General features: G+C 47.7%; 3 protein-coding genes across 3 annotated transcripts; 2 read left to right on the top strand and 1 right to left on the bottom strand.

Annotated features, from left to right (window-relative positions):
* Positions 1-3,001: 3,001 nt before the first annotated feature.
* Srsf9 (serine and arginine rich splicing factor 9) lies at positions 3,002-8,448 on the top strand. Its single transcript, XM_028765420.1, has 4 exons — positions 3,002-3,189; positions 6,023-6,183; positions 7,678-7,850; positions 8,123-8,448. Exons 1-4 carry the CDS (start codon positions 3,002-3,004, stop codon positions 8,264-8,266), a joined length of 666 nt encoding a protein of 221 aa, XP_028621253.1. The 3' UTR covers positions 8,267-8,448.
* Positions 8,449-8,973: 525 nt separating this feature from the next.
* On the bottom strand, positions 8,974-16,982 carry Gatc (glutamyl-tRNA amidotransferase subunit C). The gene is made up of 3 exons (XM_028765421.1): positions 16,660-16,982; positions 11,282-11,385; positions 8,974-10,332 (listed from the first exon to the last, which is right to left on the bottom strand). Exons 1-3 carry the CDS (start codon positions 16,965-16,967, stop codon positions 10,277-10,279), a joined length of 468 nt encoding a protein of 155 aa, XP_028621254.1. The 5' UTR covers positions 16,968-16,982; the 3' UTR covers positions 8,974-10,276.
* On the top strand, positions 16,815-19,331 carry Triap1 (TP53 regulated inhibitor of apoptosis 1). The gene is made up of 2 exons (XM_028765422.1): positions 16,815-17,217; positions 18,431-19,331. Exons 1-2 carry the CDS (start codon positions 17,071-17,073, stop codon positions 18,512-18,514), a joined length of 231 nt encoding a protein of 76 aa, XP_028621255.1. The 5' UTR covers positions 16,815-17,070; the 3' UTR covers positions 18,515-19,331.
* Positions 19,332-20,180: the final 849 nt, after the last annotated feature.

Genomic DNA, 20,180 nt, shown 5'->3' on the forward strand with positions numbered 1-20,180 from the left:
GGGCCTGATAAGAGCAGTCAGAAGCATTATATATTCCAGACACAGCACGCAGTTATATTTGAGAGACCATTTATTTCATTTTATTCTACTTATAAAATGAGTACGGGCTAATTACAATTTGGTAAACACCGAAAAGTACAAAAATAGAGGATCGTTGCCACCAGCAGATGTCTTGTCCAAATATAGGAGAAGAGAACGCGAAGAGGTAGTTCCACAGACATTTGGAAGGTTTTCCTTTTACTCTTACATTTTAGTATTTAGTTAGGTTTTTTTGTTTTGCTTTTCTGGTGTAGACTGGGATGCTCTCAGACGCCATGTACTGCTAAAGGTGACCTTCTCCGCCCACATCCCCAGTGTTAAGAACACAGGTGGGCAAAGACCATCACAGTCTTTTGAAAAGGGGGGGGTGGTTATAAGTAAATTAAGCAATATCTAGTTACATAGGTATTTTTTATATATGGCATATGAGTGCATATACACAGACCTGGAAAGTTATCTACATTTTTTTATTCAGTGTATGATATAACATATGGTTATAGTAATCTCCAATTCTGCAGAAATGATTTTTAAACAAGTCTATTTTGTATTTAGTCTTCATCTGTTCTGGCTAGACTGGAGATGGAACCTAGGGCCTCAGGCACGCTAGGCAAGCACGCTAAGCTACAGCCCCAGTTCTAATTCTATCGAAATGAAGGGTATTCGGAATGAAGTTTCCAAGGATGCATTTGTATAGGTAACTGGTTAACAGATTCCTTTAACAGATTAGGATCTCTAGCTACTAAATACCATTTAAATTTATTTCAATTAGTTGGGAGGTGGTGGCTCAAGCCTTTAGTCCTGGCACTCCGGAGGCAGAGGCAGATGATTCTCTAGGAGTCCAAGGCCAGCCTGGTCTACAGAGTGAGTTCCAGGACAGCCAGGGCTACGTAGAGAAACTCTGTCTTGAAAAAGCACAAAACAAACAAATGAACTTCAGTTATAACTAAATTATTGTGACATCAGTACCGTCAAAAACCTGAATTAATAATTGTATAGCACTCAATGATATTGTGTTAAGTCGCTGACTCCAAGTGTTACCAGGAGTCTAGTGGAAGAGATTGGTGTGGACTTATTTTATGAGTGTGTTGTAGAATGTGTGTACATGTGCCATGCTCATGCCTGCTGTCCAGGGTGGTCAGGACAGCTTGCTGGATTCCCTGGAGTTAGGATGGCTGTTGGCCACTGTGTGTGTGGGCTGGCAGGGGAACCCAGGTCTTCTGCAAGAAGAATAAGTGCTCTTAATGCTTAACCCAGCCTCTAGCCCAGAACTCTTAGTAATTATTTGTTTGTTTTTGAGACAGCTTTTCTCGGTGCATCCTTGGCTGTCCTGAAATTAGCTCTGTAGACTGGGTTGGCCTTAAGTTCACCTGCCTCTGCCTCCTTTTTTTTTTAACTGCACAGAATGCAAGAATAAACATAAACATACATAATTTGAGGCTTTTTGTTTTTTTAAAGATTATATGTGCATCGGTGTTTTTGCCAATATGTGTGTCTGTCTGTTCGAGAGGATGTTGATCCCCTGGAAGTGGAGTTACAGACAGCTGTGAGCTGCCATGTGGTTGCTGGGAATTGAACTTGGAACCTCTGGAGGAGCAGCCAGGGCTCTTAATCACTGGAGCCATCTCTCCAGCCCTTGGACATACTCTTTTATGGTGTAGCCTTAGGCTGGGATCCAAAATGTTACAGAGAAGAGTTGAAATAACATCAGGGTGAACACAGGCCGCCCAGGGTTACAGCTAGGATCTCGTTATTTTTGCCTTCTATCCCTCCAGGCATCTACATTTGAATAGTTTTTCGAGGCAGGATCTCAGTGCGTAGCCCGGGCTATCCTAGAATTTTCAAGTCTCCTTAGCCTTCAGAGAGTGCGATTACCCAAATGCATCGCCACTCATAGCTTTGTTTTGTTTTTTCTTTGAGGTTGGTCTCAAACTCGCTATGAAAGTCCAGAATGCACAAATAAGCAAACTCTACAGTGATGATTGTGGTAATATGAAATATTACATGCCTGTCCCCCACAGATTCTCTTTTCTCTCTCTTTCTTTGAGGCAGGGCAGTAGCTGTTAAATTTCAAACCCCGGGCGATCCACTGAGGTGCCTATTTAACAGAGCAGACCAGGTCTCCAGGTTCTCCGGGCATCCTCCGGTCCTTACCTGTTACAGGGCTCACATACCCCGCCCTCCAGGGCAGGAGGCTCTTCCCAGACACTTTGGTTACTCTCCTGCCTGCCGCTTCCTCTCTCCCTCCCGCCTCTCCTCACAGGGCCCGGCTCAGCCCGGTCATGTCCACTCTGGACTCTCCCCACATCTCTACAATAAACCTTCTTTCCCACTATACCTAGGAGCAGTCGTGTTCTTTTTATTTTTCTATGTAAGCCAGGCTGCCCTGGAACTCATGGAGACGCCCCTGCCTCTGTCTGGATTCGGAGTGCTGGAACGAAAGGTTTGCACCACCACGCTCCGCTCTCCATAAATTCGACAACCGAGCTCTTGGAGACCCATCTTGGGGCTTCCATCTCGGGTCTAAGGAAAGGACTACGGACCTGAGACTGAGGACCAGGATAGCCCAGCGCCGGGCCAGCCTGAGGGCTTCTGTGGGGTCGGCGTCCTTTTCCTCGGGCGCCCCCTCGCAGAGGGACAGCCACAAGCGCAGCCGGGCTCGGTGACCTGCCAGCCTAAGCCGGCGCTCGCGCGGACCTCCGGGCTCGCCCCTCTTGGGAGCCTTGACCGTCGCGCACGCGCACCTCGCGGCCGCTACCCCTTTAAGATCGCTTTAAAGAGCCTCCGACCCCCACGGCTTCCGCGCCGCGTTTCCCACAATGCAGCGCGGCTGAGCGCCTCGGGAGCCCGCGGGGTTTGGGGGGGGAGGCGGGAGAAGCTGTGGCGGGGACCCGGGGCTGAGGAGGAGGCGGCGGCGGGAGAGCGGGGCGGCTGCGGCGGGCCCGCGGCGTCGGGCGGTGCGCGGATGTCGGGCTGGGCGGACGAGCGCGGCGGCGAGGGCGACGGGCGCATCTACGTGGGCAACCTTCCGACCGACGTGCGCGAGAAGGACCTCGAGGATCTGTTTTACAAGTACGGCCGCATCCGCGAGATCGAGCTCAAGAACCGGCACGGCCTCGTGCCCTTCGCCTTCGTGCGCTTCGAGGACCCGCGGTGAGGAAACACCCCCTGCCCGCCCGCCGGCTCGCCGGCTCGCCCTCCTGCAGGCCGTGCGCCGGGCCGGGCCTCCCCTCCCTCCCTTCCCCGTCCCCGCCGCGCGGACCCCCTCGCGGCGCCCCCGGCTGGAGGAAGCGGCGGCGGCTGCTTTTCCTCAGGCTTTTGCCTGTGGTCACTTCCTTCATTGGGGGGCCCCGCGCCTCGGGGGAGGGTAAAAAAAAAAAAAAACAGCGCTCTCCCCTTCGGGTTTGGGAAGCCACCCCTTAACGGGACGCACCCCGAAAGGGGAGCGGCTCAGGGCTTGGAAGCCTCGGGGGGGGGGGTCTCCGAACCGGCCCTGCCTGCAGAGGACTCGGCCGAAGGCGACAGTCACCCTCCCCGCGACCCCTCCTCCCGGGTCCGGGGCTCCTCGCCGTTACGGGCGGGAAACAGACGGCGGGGACGGGTTGTCTTTTAGGCGGCTGTAAGAAGGGGTGTCTGGAGCCCGGGTTCCCCGACTTGGGCGCCCCGCCGAGCTTAGTTCTAGTAAAGGGAATCGGATGGAGCCAGCGGGAGACGGGGGGCGGCGTCTGTGATTTCATTCTGGCCCTGCCAGAAGTTGAATTGTACCAGGGGTGTGGAAGAACTAGGTCCTCCCCGGAGCCGGAGGACCTTTGTGATTTTTTTTGCAAATGTTGCGAGCCCTCCGGGCGGGCTGTAGCTAGAAGTCTCTGCGCCGTGGTGGTCATTGCCCTGGGAGGGTCAGTGAGGACCTGTTCCCTGTCTTCTCGGCATCGTTGGGAGGAGAGCGTCTCTGCTTGCCGACCCGGCCTGGGTTGGAGATACGGATTCACAGTACAAGTACCCTGGACTGCGATGGTTGAAGACTTAACAGGACTCACCCCTAACTTTCTTGCAGTTTTGCCTCAAAAAAGAGACTGAAGCTTTTTTTTTTTTTTAACGTATGAACGTGAGAAAATGATGGCTCGAATGAACAGCGCCGTTCGTTGTGTGTATTTTTGAACAGTCGAGTGCCGCCCCGTGTAGTTAGCGTTTTCAGTGTCGCACGGAGCGGAGGTTGTTGACCCGTATTTCACAGAAATTTCGGATTGTTTAATGGGAGAGGTTAGTAAAGGGATTTTTGTAGAGGATCTAGGTAGGATTTGAACCCCCGTTACTACTGTGTGTTATGTTACATGATCCCGTTTTTCCTTTACTCTTAACAGAAGAACTATATTGTGCTCTATTTGGGAAGTTTCAAAAAAAAGCATTTAAAAATTATTAGCATCCTACTTAGTGCGTTTGATAACTCAGTTGGATAGGCTCATTTCTCAGAGTTGTAAAAGCTTAAACAGGTAACTCAAATCCTTTACCTACAAGTTCTGTTTTAAATCCTTAATATGCCTGACCCTTCCAGCAGACAACACTGCCACGGTCGTGCTCCTTGATGCCTTTTTTTGTTTGTTTTAGACAGGGTCTTAGACTATAGCTCTGACTGGCCGGAACTCACAGAGATCCGCTTGCCTCTGGCTCCCGTTGCTGGTATTAAAGACGTGAGTCACGGAACCCAGCCTTGTTTATCTCTTTATTTTATTTATTTTTTAAGGTGACTTATGTGTGTGTGTGTGCTGCCTGTCTGTATTTGCTCCACCTGCATGCCTGTTGCTCAAGAAAGTCAGAAGCAGATGTTGGCTCTCCTGGGACTGGAATGGTTGGGAACTGCCATATCAGTACTGGGACCAACAGGTGCTCTTAGCTGATGGGCCATCCTCAGACCCCCATTTCATTTGTCTTTAATTTAAATTTGTAGTGACTTTTTGAGGCGGTCTTTCTTTGTAGTCCAGGGTGGTCTCCGAACTCCCTGCCTCAGTTTCCTCAGTGTACCGCCACCCCTGACTTTTTGAAACCTTTTAATGTGGCTTCTTCCGCTCCCCGTAAACCTTGTCTTGTGGAAGACTATTAAGGGGTCTAATGTAGGATGTTTTCGACCTCCAACCATAAAATTATTTCCCTTGCTCCTTCGTAACTGACTTTGCTACTGCTATGGGTAGTAATGCAGATATTCTGGGCGGTAAACGTTTGCCAAAGGAGTTATGATAGGATGAGAACCACTGCCTTAGAGAAAATGCTCGCCATGGTCTGATAAATTCAGTTTATTGGCAAAATCAGTTATCTGTCAACAATTATTTTAATCCTATGAATTAGCCTCTCCCAAAAAACTAATCTGTGTGTGTGTAGATGCACCTGGTATGTGTTGTCGTATACATTGTGGAGGTCATAGGTCAAAAGAAGCACAGGAGCCCCTTGAACTGGAGTTACAGAGCTGCTGTGTGGGTGCTGAGAACCAAAGCCTGGTCCTGGAAAAGAACAGTAAGCTCTCTTGGCAGCGGAGCCACCTCCAGTTCCTGAGTCAGCCTCCGTATAAGCGTTCTGTTTATCTGCATTTCTCATCCCCGGAGAACCATGTGCTTGACTGCAGTTGTGCGTTCAGAATAATGAGTTTGTTATGCTGCTTCACGCGTACATATCACTTCTTCAGTTGCTATGCAGACCTTCCATTCACTGTCCAGTTGGCTTTTGTTTGTATTTTTCGGTTTCTGAGTCTATTTTGCACTTGAGAGTGTATGCATGCCGTGGCTTAGCCATCCTGCTGCCGTCCCAGCTGTAAAGCTTTGAGTGACGTTCAGGGCCTTCCTCCTGAGCCAAAGTGTGGCAAGCTTGTGTCTGGTGTCCATCCTCCTGTTCCCTCCCTCATGAGGGCTGATTTCCCTCCCCGCTCAGTTACGCAAGCCCTCCATTGGGAAGCCATCCACCCAGCTGGGCAGTGCTGATTTCCGTCTTTCCCTTGTAGAGATGCTGAGGATGCCATCTATGGAAGGAACGGTTATGACTATGGCCAGTGCCGACTCCGTGTGGAATTCCCCAGGACCTACGGAGGTCGGGGTGGGTGGCCCCGTGGTGCCAGAAACGGGCCTCCTACAAGACGGTCAGATTTCCGAGTTCTTGTTTCAGGTATGTTCTCCCTACGCTGAACAAGCTGGTGTGTGCACACTGCTTCAGAGTCTAGCCTCCATGGAGTGTTGCTTAGTGTTGAGGAAGTGGGACATGCTGGCTTCTCGTAGCCAGTGCACACGGGCAGTCGAAAGCTCTGCCCTGGTTAGTCAGGGAGGCAGGTATTGTACGAATGAAATCGTACACGTCATAGAGCCTCTGTGGGACGGAGACCTCTTTCTTTTTTTGTTTTGAAACAGTCTCTATGTAGTCTTAGAACTCACCATGTAAACCAGTCTGGCCTCAAACTCACAGAGATCCCCCTGCCTCTGCCTCCTGAGCACTGGGATTTAAGGTGTGCACCACCATGGCCTGAGAAACACGTTTCTTAGCGGTGAGAGGGCAAGGTGATGGGAAAACGTTTGCTCTAGAATTCGGCGAATGTTTTCTCTGGGAGTGTTCCTTGATAGATGGCTTCCTAGACATCCCAGGAGCCAGATGCAGACAACGTAGAGTCATGGGGATTGTACTGGAAGGCGTAGAGCTTTTATTTATAACTGGTGTCAACAGGTGATGTGTAATAAGCTCAGATGGGTCTTTAAAGTATCAGTCAGTGCAGCGTTAGGACCCAGGCCCTCTGCACGTTACAGGGCAGTTGAGGGACCCTAGTGGAGTGAAGTGTACTGAGCCTGCCACCCTTTAAGGTGTGACTGTCCCACAATCACAGTGGTGCGGAAGAGTGTGGAACCTGTCTCCCTGTGTCCCTCTGTAGTTTTAACCCTAGGACTCCACTCCCTCCTTCCAGATGTCATACGTTATCTCTTTTTCTCTCCATGCTGCTCTGACCTCCTGCTTAGAAAACTATTAGGAAATGGCTGCAGTCCTGAGCTGTGCGCGGTAAGCACAGCCTTTGAGAGCAGGAGCACATTTCCCTTTCATGACACCAGGTAGGGTTGTGTGACTCCCAACTAGCTGTAGCGTCTGAGTGTTCCTTCCCCACTGTAGTGAGGAATGTTGGTGATCTCTTGACGAGGCGCTCTGTGCTCTGTCAACCATTCACACTGTAAAGAAAGAAACATGCTCTCTTGGGCTGTTCCCTCAGCTACACTTGGCTTGTTTCAGAACTCTCATGTCTTGGGAAAATCAGTTCAGCAAGAAATACTTGGTATTAATAAATTTCATAACAGATAAAACCGGGAACTTGGTTTTGGGAGTGTCACATTGATTGTGAAGCACAGAGTGGTAAATTCTCAGAGGTTGTAAACCTGTGACAGGAGGATTTGTTTGCTCTGTTGGGAAGCTTTGGTCTCTGGACAGTTAGCCCAGACCAGCCTCTCGTGGTGGTTTACCACATACTGCAGTATATTTCTCTGGTTCTCTGCCCCTTAGGATTTGTGACTTGGGAACCCTTAAGAATTAAGTGATCACAGAGCGTAGACCACCATAGGTACTGCCAGCTCCTACAGGGCAGTTGCCACGGCTGAGGTTGTGCTCTTCTCTTCCATTTTCTGCCAGGACTTCCTCCGTCAGGAAGCTGGCAGGACCTGAAGGATCACATGCGCGAAGCTGGGGATGTCTGTTATGCAGACGTACAGAAGGATGGAATGGGGATGGTTGAATATTTGAGAAAAGAAGACATGGAGTACGCTCTGCGTAAACTGGACGACACCAAATTCCGCTCTCACGAGGTGGGTTCACGCCTTTGGTTAAGTCTAATTAGCGGCAGTAGCAAAAAGCCATGCCTTTCCCCTTGAACTTCACTGTACCTTAAAGCCTGTCTACAGTGACCCAAGCTGAGGGGCTTCTCTGCTTACGTCCTCTGTTTAAAACAGTACGGGTACCAGCTCCATGTAACTGGAAGTTTAGTGAGGTTCACAGTGCCAGGCACAGTGAATGCGGGGCGGGGCCTTGCTCCCCACTCTGATTCTCACTTTCCCCTTTCTGTTCGTTTGAATTCCAGGGTGAGACTTCCTACATCCGAGTGTATCCTGAGAGGAGCACCAGCTATGGCTACTCCCGGTCACGGTCTGGGTCCAGGGGCCGAGACTCTCCATACCAAAGCCGGGGCTCGCCACACTACTTCTCTCCTTTCAGGCCCTACTGAGGAGGTGGTGGGAAGGCGCTCTTCAGTTTTTGAGATGAGCTGCTTTGTGCTCAGAAGCTACATTCCAGATTGATAATTTAGTGTCTTAGGAAAAATTTTTAATTTCTTTTTTTTTTTTTTCTTTTTTTTGGTTTTTCGAGACAGGGTTTCTCTGTGTAGTTCTGGCTGTCCTGGAACTCATTCTGTAGACCAGGCTGGCCTCGAACTCAGAAATCCGCCTGCTTCTGCCTCCCAAGTGCTGGGATTACAGGCGTGCACCACCACCACCCGGCAAATTTTTAATTTCTTTGCTTTCCTTTTTTTCTTTTTTAAGGAACTATATAATTTTGACTAGAGCCACCATACTAGCAGTGACATGTTTGAGACTGCAGAGATAGAGGTTGTGGCTTTGGTTCAGGAACAAGTTGTATATTTTTTCACCCCTGATTATGGGACAGAAATCAGTGCTGATGTTTATGGGCTGCTCTGCTCTGGAGATTGGCAGTCACGACGACCGAGTCGCCCATTTTGTTTAGAAATATATTTTAAATGTTTAGTAATTTGTGTGCAGTTGTCTTTGATTGAGTATGTAGGTTTCATCTGACAGGGACTGACCAGAGAGAACGGAGTTGTCATAGCAGTTTGTAAGGAGCAGAAACACCGTCACTTTGCTGGAGTAATGGTGACGATTTTAAAAACTCAACACCAAAGGCAGACTCTTTTTTTATTTTTTTTTTAAGATTGGTTTTTATTTACATGCTTATGCCACATGTGTCCAGAAAGACAGCATCAACCTCTGCAGAGCTGGAATCCCAGGTCATGGGTCACCATGCGTTGACGTGGGTTCTAGAGCTGGACTTGGCTCAGGCTGGAGAAGAGGAAGTGCTGGGTTTTTGTTTCTTTGGTTTGGGTTCTTTTTTTTTTTTTTTTTTAATTTTTCTTTTTCTTTTTTCTTTTTCAGAGAGGGTTTCTCAGAATAATTCTGGCTCTGTAGACCAGGCTGGCCTTGAATTCGGGGATCTGTTTGCCTCTGCCTCCCAAGTGCTTGACATTCACCACCACATCTGGGATATGAAATTCTCTTAATCTCTGAGGGATCTCTAACTCAGATTCAGAGATGTTATAATTCAGAACTGACATTGTAAATTAAACGGCCTATAACAGGAGGTCACTGAGGTGGTTCCTGCCTCTAATCCCTGTGCTTGGGAGGCTATAGCAGGAAGCTAGCTGTGCGCTCAAGACCAGCCTGACATAAGGAGAGGCCCTATCTGAACAAACAAACAAGGTGTAGGGGTGTACAAAGAGGCCCTATCTGAATGAACAAAAAAAAGGGAGTGTGTGGGACACAGGCATTGCAGATAAAGGAAGAGAAATAATGAAAACAAGCCAGGGCTGTTTTTAACAAGTTCTCTTTTCAGAAAGGAACTATTTGGCTGGAGTTCACAAGAGAGAGAGAAAGAGAGAGAGAGAGTGTGTGTGTGTGTGTGTGTGTGTGTGTGTGTGTGTGTTGGGTGCTTATGTATACTTAAGATGTGTGTGTGTATAGAGGGTCTGTGTTAATGGACACCAAGGATGAGGTGGAGGTTGGTTAGCTTTCTGAGAAAGGAAGATGGTTCTGAATTAGGAGTTCCCAGGCAGTAGTTTACTTTGATACTACTCAAAGCTATCCATAAACTGAGCCCTCTGGTAGGAATAAGGTAGGTACCCAGAAACAGATAATGGAAAAGAAACACAGATCATCTGTCTCTTACATACACACAGAAACGTCCACATAGGTACATTTTGACAAGATAGTGTTTTTTAGGGACAGATGAGGGAGGAAGATGTTTTCCATACAGAATAGGCCTGAATATTTGATCAATTTCCTTGGAAGCAGGCTTGTGGTATTCTGTTAGCTGGGTCTTTTCCAGTTCTGTCTTCAGACCAATTACCAAGAAATCGTAAATATCCAGTTTATACTAGAATTCACAGTAGCAAATGACCACCCTTGTGAGTCCACCACGTTGACAGGGTGTCCCTTTCCCAGAATAGCTACTCTGCTGTGGAAGAAGGAATCTTGTTTACCGTTTCTGGCAAAGGGATATTACCTGTTTGAAAAATAAGAAGAATATTTCAGTTGAGCCTGATGTCCAGCTGCCTCTCCTAAACTAATTGGTCACGTGAATTTCGTGGAAAACTGTAAGTTAAGTATTGATGCTATCCTTTTTCTAACTCAAGCATCAGTAACAGTTCCCAGTGAAGCCACATTCATGCTTGTCAGTTCACACAGGCAAGGTACATACGCAGGTAGGAGTGAAAGACAGACTGAACCTCTGTGCCAGGAACCCAAGAACCCAAGTCGGGAACAAGGTCCTGTCTGCAGAGTGATCCCTAGGTGCATGTCATGAAGTGGCAGCGACTGCTGAGCCTGAGATGGCAGCGTTGTAAGGGTCTTTAGCCAGCTGAGGCCAACGCAGCATAGTTAAAAGTTCAGCCCATAAGCCTGTTAGCTTAGATTTCCATCCCCCCGCTAACAGGCTTTTTTATTGTTAACTGCCTGGTCTTGGTGTCTGATGTGGAGGCTGGGTGCTCTGGCAGCTCTGAGGACTCATGCACAGGAGATACAAAGTTTTAAACTATGTACAGTGAGGTTGAAAAGTGCAGGGTGCTACATCAGGGATTATAAACCGTGGCTACCACACAGGTATGTTTCAGCTGGCCTGTGTGGCACTGTTCACTTTTCCTATTTGAATCAAATGCCAGTAAAGTTGAGGAAATAATCAGACAGATGTCACATACTTAATTTCTCCAAGCAAATAGGCTCAGGTTACTCTGGCACCGGAAGAGCACCAGGGAATGCCAGCCGGGCCTGTGGACAGGCTTCCAGATGCAGAGCCGTGCTGTCTGCTGCACACACACCCTTACTCCTGTACTTCTCTTTCAGTGTGGCTGCACACATGTCATTTATAACGCCGCCACTTGTGTGCATTGTCCTTTTGCATTCGGATAGTATTCGTCTTCAGCAAGAGTGTCTGAGCCACTCTGGGTAGCACATACCTGGGGGGGCCACAAAGTATTCCTCCACAACATGACTGGAATTCTGTAGGAGCTCTTCAGCACAGCCACCTTCTGCTACACTGTCAGGTCTCAGGTAGAGACACCTGCAAAATGCAAAGGTCAGAGTTAGGGTTTGAGAGACTTGAGGCTTTAGAGCACAGAGGGACAGGACAGTCATTGCTGTGGTCGCTGTCCCCAGTTAGGAGGAGTGCTGTGATAGACCAGAGAGCTGGGGCAGTTGCACCACGCAAAGGTGGCCACTGGTCTTTCTGGGACTCCGGGTTCCGTTGGAGAAGGACCAAGAGCACAGATCTTAAGTCAGCTGAATTCAAGTCCCGACACCAGAGCACCTATCACCTCTATGTCTTAAGTTTTCTTTATAAACATCAAATGTAATCATTTAAATTTTTTATTTGTATTATTTATGCACGTGTATGTCTGTGGGTATGTGTCCATGAGTACAGGTGCCCATGGAAGCCACAGGCATCCAGCCAGAGTTAGAGACAGCTGTGACCTGTCTGCCTGCCTTGGGTGCTGGGTACTCTGCATGAACAGTTCTCACTCTTAACCACTGAGCATCTCTTCAGCCTCAAAATGTTTGTTCAAGGGAAACAAAGTGGGGTAGTGAAAGGGGCTCCAGCAAAGGTGACGTTTGATTCTTAGGATCCAAATGGGAGAGATGCAGTTCCCCTCCATACATGCACTAGGTTTGACACTCTCATACCCATGTCCAGTAACTACAATACGAATAAAAACACCAGGCAGGTATGGTGACACATACTGACACAGGAGGCTAAGGCAGGTACATCACAAGTGGAAGGCAGACTACGGCTGTATGAAAAATTCCCAGGAAGACGAGCAAACCACTATGACAGACCCAGGTCTAGCTTGGTGAAGCAATTGGTTTAACGGGTTACTTGTAGGAACACGAAGAACTTTATGGGCAGTTACAACACTGGAAAAACAAACAACCTCTCCCAGCAACTGTTAACTGGTGGTAAATCTTGGGGGAGGGATAGGAACTCCTGAACTCCTTCCTGTAAAACACAAAGTCAAGGAGCCTGAGATAGGTAAGTCTCCCTTGGATAGTCTGACCTGCTGACAGCTCAAGACAGCAGCAGCCATGTCACACCGTAAAACAGTGTGTTCTACAACAAACACATAGTGAGATCCCGCAAATGCAAAGCCTGACTTCACAGTGCTGGGCCAGCATTCTTACAGCAATCCCAGAATCTAAAACACTCAACAGGCCCGGCTGAGGTTGAGGATGGGTTCCTGTTCTGTTTGACTTTGGTAGTGCTGAGGAACCAACCAAGGACATCATGCTTACTGGCCGTGGTGCATTTGTTTTGTTTTTAAAAAGATTTTTATTTTGTGTGTATGAGTATTTCGCCTGTGTGTATGTACCCATAGAGGCCAAAAGGCATTGGGCTCCCTTGTAATTAGAATTACAGAGGATTGTGAGCCACCAGGGGTGCTGGGAATGGAACTCAGGTCCTCTGGAAGGGCAGTCAGAGCTCTTAACCATTTCTCCATTTAAGCCATTTCTCCAGCCCCAGAAGATTTTTCTTTTCTTTCTTTCTTTTTTTTTTTGTTTTTTTGTTTTTGTTTTTGGAGACAGGGTTTCTCTGTGTAGCCCTGGCTGTCTTGGAACTCACTCTGTAGACCAGGCTAGCCTCGAACTCTAAGATTTTTCAAAAATAAATTATTTCTAATTATATATATGTGAGAGGATCTGTGTATGTGAGTACCCGTGCCTTTGGAGGCCCTGGAGCTGGAATTATGGGTGTTTGTGAGCCTCCTAACATGGGCGTTGGAGCTCAATTTAGGGGCTCCTTTTCAAGAGCTGCAGTGTATGTCCTTAACTGCTGAGACATCTCTCCAGCGTCTGTCTGTTTTCTGGAAACACGGTCTCCTTTAGTAACTACTAAACTCAAAACTTGTATGAATCTTGCTGGAGTATCCCAAGTCCTGCAATTATGTATATGAGCTACCAAGGCCAGTCCCTGCCTTACCTGTCTTTACCAGGATTCTACAAAATGAGTTTTAATGCTCAAAGACATCCATTTTCATAACCATCGTCTTTCCTTGGCTAACATAAGCTATGCACTTTCCTGTGAGGAATGAAAACTAATTCCTTCTGCATCCTAGTTCCAATGAGGAATCCTGGTTGAAAGGGACTATGAACTAGGAATCGTCACTTATGAAAGTGCGGACAAGTGATTTACCCCAGTAACAGGAAGTTCTTGGCAGCAGAGAGAGGAGAGACTTTGCATGTGCTGCTGGGTCTTGAACTGAACAACAGTTGGATCATTGTTTGCTTCTGCTTCTGACTCCCTGGTTGCTCTGTACGACAGCTTGTATTGTATGTGCAGAGCCTTCCCTTCCCCTTTCTTTCTTTCTTTCTTTCTTTCTTTCTTTCTTTCTTTCTTTCTTTCTTTCTTTCTTTCTTTCTTTCTTTTTCTTTCTTTTTCTTTCTTTTTCTTTCTTTTGGTTTTTTGAGACAGGGTTTCTCTGTGTATCCCTGGCTGTCCTCGAACTCAGAAATCCACCTGCCTCTGCCTCCCAAGTGCTGGGATTAAAGGCGTGCGCCACCACCGCCCGGCTAGTTTTTGTTTTAATAAAGCACTGAAGTATTTGGCTGCAGTGAGATGGTGAAGCTGGTCTCTGGGTTTGAGAAGACACCCAAACGGGTATTTAGGTGTTACTGCGTGGCTGACACAGCACTACTTGAGAGTTACAGGCTTATGGGTCCCAAGTCCTGGCTTTTCCTATGAAACCCTGAGCCCGTTTCTTGTATGGAACCTGCACTCTTTGCCTTCCAGAATCATATAAGTCATATATGATAACCAAGATATTGCATACAAACTCCTAACCCACAGCACAGGCACATGAAAGCTTTTTAGATCAACCCAAATGGTATATTATTGTGTAGACAGACTTCTACTAGCCAGTTGGGGTTTTTACTGCAATTATGGCTGTTGCCAAAACTGCTGATCACCTATTACTAGATGTTTCAAGACAAGCATTTAAAACACTCAGGTCGAGGGCTCAAGACATGGCTCATGCACTAAGAGCATTTAGCTCTTACAGAGGGCCGGAGTTTGGTTCGTTGTGCCAACACGGAGGTTCACACTGCCTGAAACGCCAGCTCCAGGGGATCTCACAGTGACCCTCTTCCAACCTCTGCGGATTCCTGCACACAAATGCATAGACCCTCGGGCACATACACTTAAAGATTAAAAGCACATTCAAGTCAGGCCTGAGATGCTGGGATTCATCAGGCCTGTTTTTTGAAGTCCTACAAATGTCATATTAAAATGATTAGTGGGATTCATTAACCTAAATCACATATGGAAAGAAATACAGGCCACTGTATGACAGGCTCCAATTCCAGCCACTACATGACAAATATTGCTTGTCTTTGTCATTGTTGTTGTCGCTGACTCTTCCCTTTGTAGCAACTGCATTTCTTTAGTTTCTCCTAGAAGACAGGAAATCCTGACTCTTGAAAAAAAATTTACAATTCTAAAATTTCATATGCGGCAGAGGTATGTACCATGGGTGTGGAGGTCTGAGGACAACTTGTTAGGGTCAGGTCTCTTCTTCCACTACGTGGGGCTTAAGGATCAAACTCAGACCACCAGGATTGGTAGCAATCGCCCTCACCTGCTGAACCCACCACCACTACTGCCACATCGCCACCACTGCCGACTCCTTTCTAGTCTCTCCCCAAATAAAATTAATGAAATGTTTATTTGAGCATTTACCAAGTATTTATTCAGTGCTAGACATAAAAAAAAAAATCAAACACAAGTCACGATATTTGGATAAACAGAAAGGGAGGGGCAGAGACCTAACATTTAAGTCGATATGTTACGATTAACAACTCTTGAATATCAGTAGAACCATAAAAGATGTAACTGTGTAAAGAAATAAAGACTTAATGGCAGTCGACAGCTTAAGAAGAAAGGAGAATTAGGAGAAAAGTAGGTGGGATAAGGAGCTGGTGAAATCGAGGACTAAAAAATTGTGGGGGAAAAGTAACAGGGCGGGGAAGTCAAGAAGCTGAGAGAGTGTGGAGAGACAGGCAGGGGCTGTGACAGCTGAGGACCTGCGGGCCACAAGCAAACTTTTCTTGGCTTTAGGAGCAGCGGCACATGTCCTGAAGGTCTTGGATGGGAAAATGACATCAGGTATCTGATGTGAAGTACTGGGTAATGAGGTGCTGGGTAATGTTAGGCAAATAGTGCTAACCTCTCTGGATCTGAGCATCACATCAAAGACCGGAAGGGATCAAAGACTGGAAGGTGAGAAGGACGGGAGGCTAACAAGATTTAAACTTTGCAAAGCATTTCACATAAAAGTTACAGTCATAGACTTAGCTGTCTGTTATCACTGATGGGATTAGGAAGATTGTCCAGTGGTTAGTCCTGGTCACTCTTCCAGATGACCCAGGTTTGATTCCCAACACACACATGGTGGTTTACAATCCAGTTTCAGTGGATCCCACACCCTCTTCTGCACCAGAGATGTGATACACAGACTTAAAAGTAACCAAAACACACACACACACACACACACACACACACAAATTAACTTAAAAAAAATCATGTTCAAAACAGGATTGGTACCTTTACACCTATAATGCCAGCTGGGCATTGTACTGGCCAAAATGTGAGGCCAGCCTGGGCTACATAAACACCATGGTTGCTCAACAACCTAAAATCCCAGGACTTTCGAGGTGGAGGTGTAAGGATCACGAAATCGAGGTCATCCTTAGATTGCTTGGTCTACATGAGACCCGATCTCAAAAGAAATGAAATGTCTCCAAATGAAACTACAGGCCTATAAATAGCAGTAAGGAAGCAGCAAGATAACCTTGGGTTCAAAGCTATTCCACGACATTTAGCCAGATTCTGTCTCAAAAAAATAGATGAGACATAACTTACTTGCTATTTGGATATCCATATTAGCATATGAACAGATTTGAAGATATATATATATCTTCTTCATATATTTAATTTGATGCTCTCAGGCAGACAAGTGAAAACACCTTAGAGGAAAAGGGGAAATGAACGAACGTGGCCTGTAAGCCAGACGAGGATGGAGGGTACCGAGGAACGGTACACCCGAGAGGGTGGGTGGGGGCTCTATGAAGTAGGGGATTCTCGTATTTTGTTTCTATTTATATCGAGACTGGGAAGGCTAGAGGATTCTAAACGGGAGTGACAGGATCTATAATCAACTAGGTGAAGAGTGAAGCCATCCTCGCGGTGACTGGGCACATTTCCATTTATGCAAAGGACGCTGAAAGGACCTGAAACGGCCTCGAAGGTGCCCGGGTCAAGACGTCGAGGCCGCAGCCGGGAGTTTACCTGTCCTCCAGTACCGACTCCAGGGGCTCCACCCCGTCGGTGTCCACGGCGTGCAGCTGATCGGCAAAGGCGACGGCTTTCTCCAGCCGGTCCACCGCCTCGCGGCTGCCGAAGTTCACCAGCGCCAGCCGCTCCAGATGCTCGATTACCGCGGCGGACACGCGACCGGTGGCCTGCGGGACGAGGCGTGGAGCCTGGGTCGCCGGCCCCGCCGCCTGGATCTTTCCCCGTGGACCCGCTTCGGAAGCAAAGCCTCGGCTCCCGTCCAGCAGAGCCCGAAATCGCACCCTCGCCGCCCGTGACCACATTTCTTTGCTTCTCGGCCTCCGTAGCGGCTACAAACGGTGGGGCGACGCGCGCGCGCGGGTGACGACATTAGAGTGCGTCGCCGTCACGGCAGCTGCCATCGCCATGAACAGCGTCGGGGAGGCTTGCACTGACATGAAGCGCGAGTACGACCAGTGCTTCAACCGCTGGTTTGCTGAGAAGTTCCTCAAAGGGGACGGCTCCGGGGACCCGTGCACCGACCTCTTCAAACGCTACCAACAGTGCGTCCAGGTGAGGCTCGCCCGGACCCGCCGCCGGGCTGCAGCAGCCAGCCCTCTCCGTCATCCCGCCGAAATTGCTTGGGTGTCTCCACTTGACACACTGGGATGCTTTTGCGGTGCTTTGCTTTTTACAGAGTACATTAGTATTTTTGTTGCTCATTTATTTGGTGCTCATTCGAAACTTGCAAGTGGCCATAATTACCCGTATCTTTAAAAATTGGCGTGGCCGGTTGGTGGTGGCGCACACCTTTAATATCCATAGCGCACGGGAGGCAGAGGCAGGCGGATCTACGAGTTCGAGGCCAGCCTGGTCTTCAGCGTGAGTTCCAGGACATCCGGGCGACACAGACAAACCGTGTCTCGAATGGTGGAGTGGGGGGGAACGTGTGTTCGCGTCCTCGATAAGGGCGGAGACAACTTCGGGAGTCAGTTTTCTCCCTTCACATTTATATGGGTTCTGGGGATAAAGTTCAGATCACCAGGCTTGGTGACAAGACGTTCTATTATCTATATTTTACACGTGGGAAAACTCGTACTCAGAAATAGGAAGTGACTGGTTCAAAGGCACTAGAGTCTGGTGACCTTGATTACTTTGGTGGTGCGTCATTTCATTGTTAGGAGTGGATGGTGTTTACTGTTTTCTAGACTCCTAAGGCATTGTTGAGGTCGCCTATTTGTTACCATCTCTTCGGTGTTCTGTTTTCCTCTACCAATTACCTGTTGTAGCCAGTTAAGGTTTGAGTTCAGACCAGCGTTTCTAACTTAACCTAAAACACCCTCTCGATTCCAGAAGCTACCTTTAGCCAGTTCTCAGTGAAGGTGACCCAAGGTCACATAGCTGCTTGAACTGGGATTCACATTGAACACTGTCACTAAGATAGAGATAGGTACCTGAACTGACCTTCCTGCCTCACCTCCCAAGAGCAGGTGTGCATACCACACAGGACTTAACATGACAGTCTGTACCACACACTGCTTTGTTAAAACAGTGCTGGGCGCTACTCACTTGAAATCCCAGGACCCAGAGGCAGGCAGATAGATGTGAGTTCCAGACTAGCCAGGGCTACACAGTGAGACCTTGTCTCAAAAAAGGGTGTCCCTCGAATTGTGGATTTCAAGCTTTTCCGGTTCAGTCCAGTTTACCTCTGTACCATTACACCTCAGTTACAAAACATGGACTGCAAGCCTCCATGGACTCATAGTACATTTTCTTCCTCCTTCAGAAAGCAATCAAGGAGAAAGAGATTCCTATTGAAGGCCTGGAGTTCATGGGTCACGGCAAAGAAAAGCCTGAAAACTCTTCCTGACCTGCCTGTCACTTGGAAGAAGTCAGTAAAGTGAGAGGCCTCTGGATTTTGTCAGGGAAGGCTGTGAAGCTAGTATGAGATTGGAAGAGTTTAAAGGAGAGTCCCCCGTCTTGGTGGTCTGCTCTGCTCTGAAGGAGCAGCCTTCACTCCTGCTTTGAGAAAACTTCACTTTTGCTGACGTCTTTCTGGAACTCCTCCTGCTACAAGGGGACAGCTTCTTGGGGATATGGTTGCAAAACATGATCTGGAATCAGCTTTCACCAGTCCTCGGATATGAATACAGTGAACTGGTCATGATCAAGGCTGCGTCTGCTGCAGAGGACATTGGGTGTACTGTGTGGGAGGTATTGCTCATGGTCGGTCAGGACCTCTTTTTCCTCTCAGGGACCTAGTGCTCTGAAAAGGGGTGCGGACACCACCGTTTCAATCACTGCTTGGAAACATGATTGTATTTTTATAGTAACATTGTCAGCTGCTGGTGGCCTGGGATATGGAAGAAGACAGCTTTACTGAGCTCCTGCCTTAACGAGGTGTCAGCTTACCATTCAGAAGCTTCAGGAATGATGGGAACACCACTTTGGAGCTCACGGCTCATAACTCCAGCTCCTGGGGTGGCTGTGCAAGAGACACCTGCATTACAGGTTTGCTGTTGCTAACTTTCAACTCCACGAATTAAAGTCACGTGCATATCACATAAAAGGCAAAATGCATCCGGCTAAGTGGGGGAAAGGTGCTTACTGATTTTTGTTTGCCGACCATGCCCTAAGTCTGTAATCATGAAATTGAATAAATCTTAGAATTCAGTCTTTACTCTCCACTCCTGAAACTCTGTACTTTATTGAACATTTATTTCCCGTTGCCCGTCTATCTCGTTTTGTTGCAGAGCCTGCTTTGCTTTGTAACTTGATTTAAGCCTAGGTGGCCAATCAACACTTAGATTAGAAATCTGACTCGGCTGGCCTCCTGCATCTGCCGCCCAGGTGCTAGATCACACGTGCTCACTAGCACGCTCACCTAGATAAACGGCTTCTTTAAATACCATGTACTGTGGTTCCAGAGCAATGTTATGTAGTTACCCGCCTACCTAGAACAGGATCTGTCATAGTCCTAAAGACGGATGAGAGCTGCTGTACAAAAGTTTACATTGTTTCCTGTGTCACTAATTACTACTTTGTTTTAATTTGGCCAACCCTAATGCTATTTCAAAACATTTTAATTATTAGAAAGATGTGGATATAAAAATATCCATATTTTACAACTGGTTAAGGGTCATTGTCCAAAAGATTACATACAAGAGATTTTTGAGCCTTATGAGAGTCCTTAGAATGTGCCTCAGGCCATCTGTCTTACCTGATTTCTGTACTACTGAGGGCAAACCCAACATTTCTTACATTCCAGCATTAATCAACTGAGCTACATCCCCAGATCATTTTAAGGCCAGGTTTCCTGTAGGTCAGGCTGGCCTCAAGGTTGCCCTGCTGATGAAGAACTCTTGTTCCTCGGCCTCCACCTCTCAGCTATTGGGATGACAGGCGTGTGCCACCATACTGGTGTCTGTTACTTTTCTATCGCTGTAAAGACATCATTACCAAGGCAACTTATGATCACGTCGGGGAAAATGGCAGCAGACTGGCAGGCATGAATAAAGCTGGAGCAGTACCTGAGA

This window comes from Grammomys surdaster, unplaced genomic scaffold, assembly GCF_004785775.1.
Source record: "Grammomys surdaster isolate TR1022 unplaced genomic scaffold, NIH_TR_1.0 164, whole genome shotgun sequence".
NCBI lineage: Eukaryota > Metazoa > Chordata > Mammalia > Rodentia > Muridae > Grammomys > Grammomys surdaster.

Bases quoted from the DNA above. Each gene is read 5' to 3' on its own strand.
- Triap1 (XM_028765422.1), top strand. From the start codon at position 17,071: ATGAACAGCGTCGGGGAGGCTTGCACTGACATGAAGCGCGAGTACGAC. The intron at 17,218-18,430 runs GTGAGGCTCGCC...TTCCTCCTTCAG, and splicing joins GCTACCAACAGTGCGTCCAG to AAAGCAATCAAGGAGAAAGA.
- Gatc (XM_028765421.1), bottom strand. From the start codon at position 16,967: ATGTGGTCACGGGCGGCGAGGGTGCGATTTCGGGCTCTGCTGGACGGG. The intron at 11,386-16,659 runs GTAAACTCCCGG...TGCATTTTGCAG, and splicing joins GAGTCGGTACTGGAGGACAG to GTGTCTCTACCTGAGACCTG. The intron at 10,333-11,281 runs GTATGTGCTACC...TTTTTCAAACAG, and splicing joins ATACTTTGTGGCCCCCCCAG to GTAATATCCCTTTGCCAGAA.
- Srsf9 (XM_028765420.1), top strand. From the start codon at position 3,002: ATGTCGGGCTGGGCGGACGAGCGCGGCGGCGAGGGCGACGGGCGCATC. The intron at 6,184-7,677 runs GTATGTTCTCCC...ATTTTCTGCCAG, and splicing joins TTTCCGAGTTCTTGTTTCAG to GACTTCCTCCGTCAGGAAGC. The intron at 7,851-8,122 runs GTGGGTTCACGC...TTTGAATTCCAG, and splicing joins CCAAATTCCGCTCTCACGAG to GGTGAGACTTCCTACATCCG.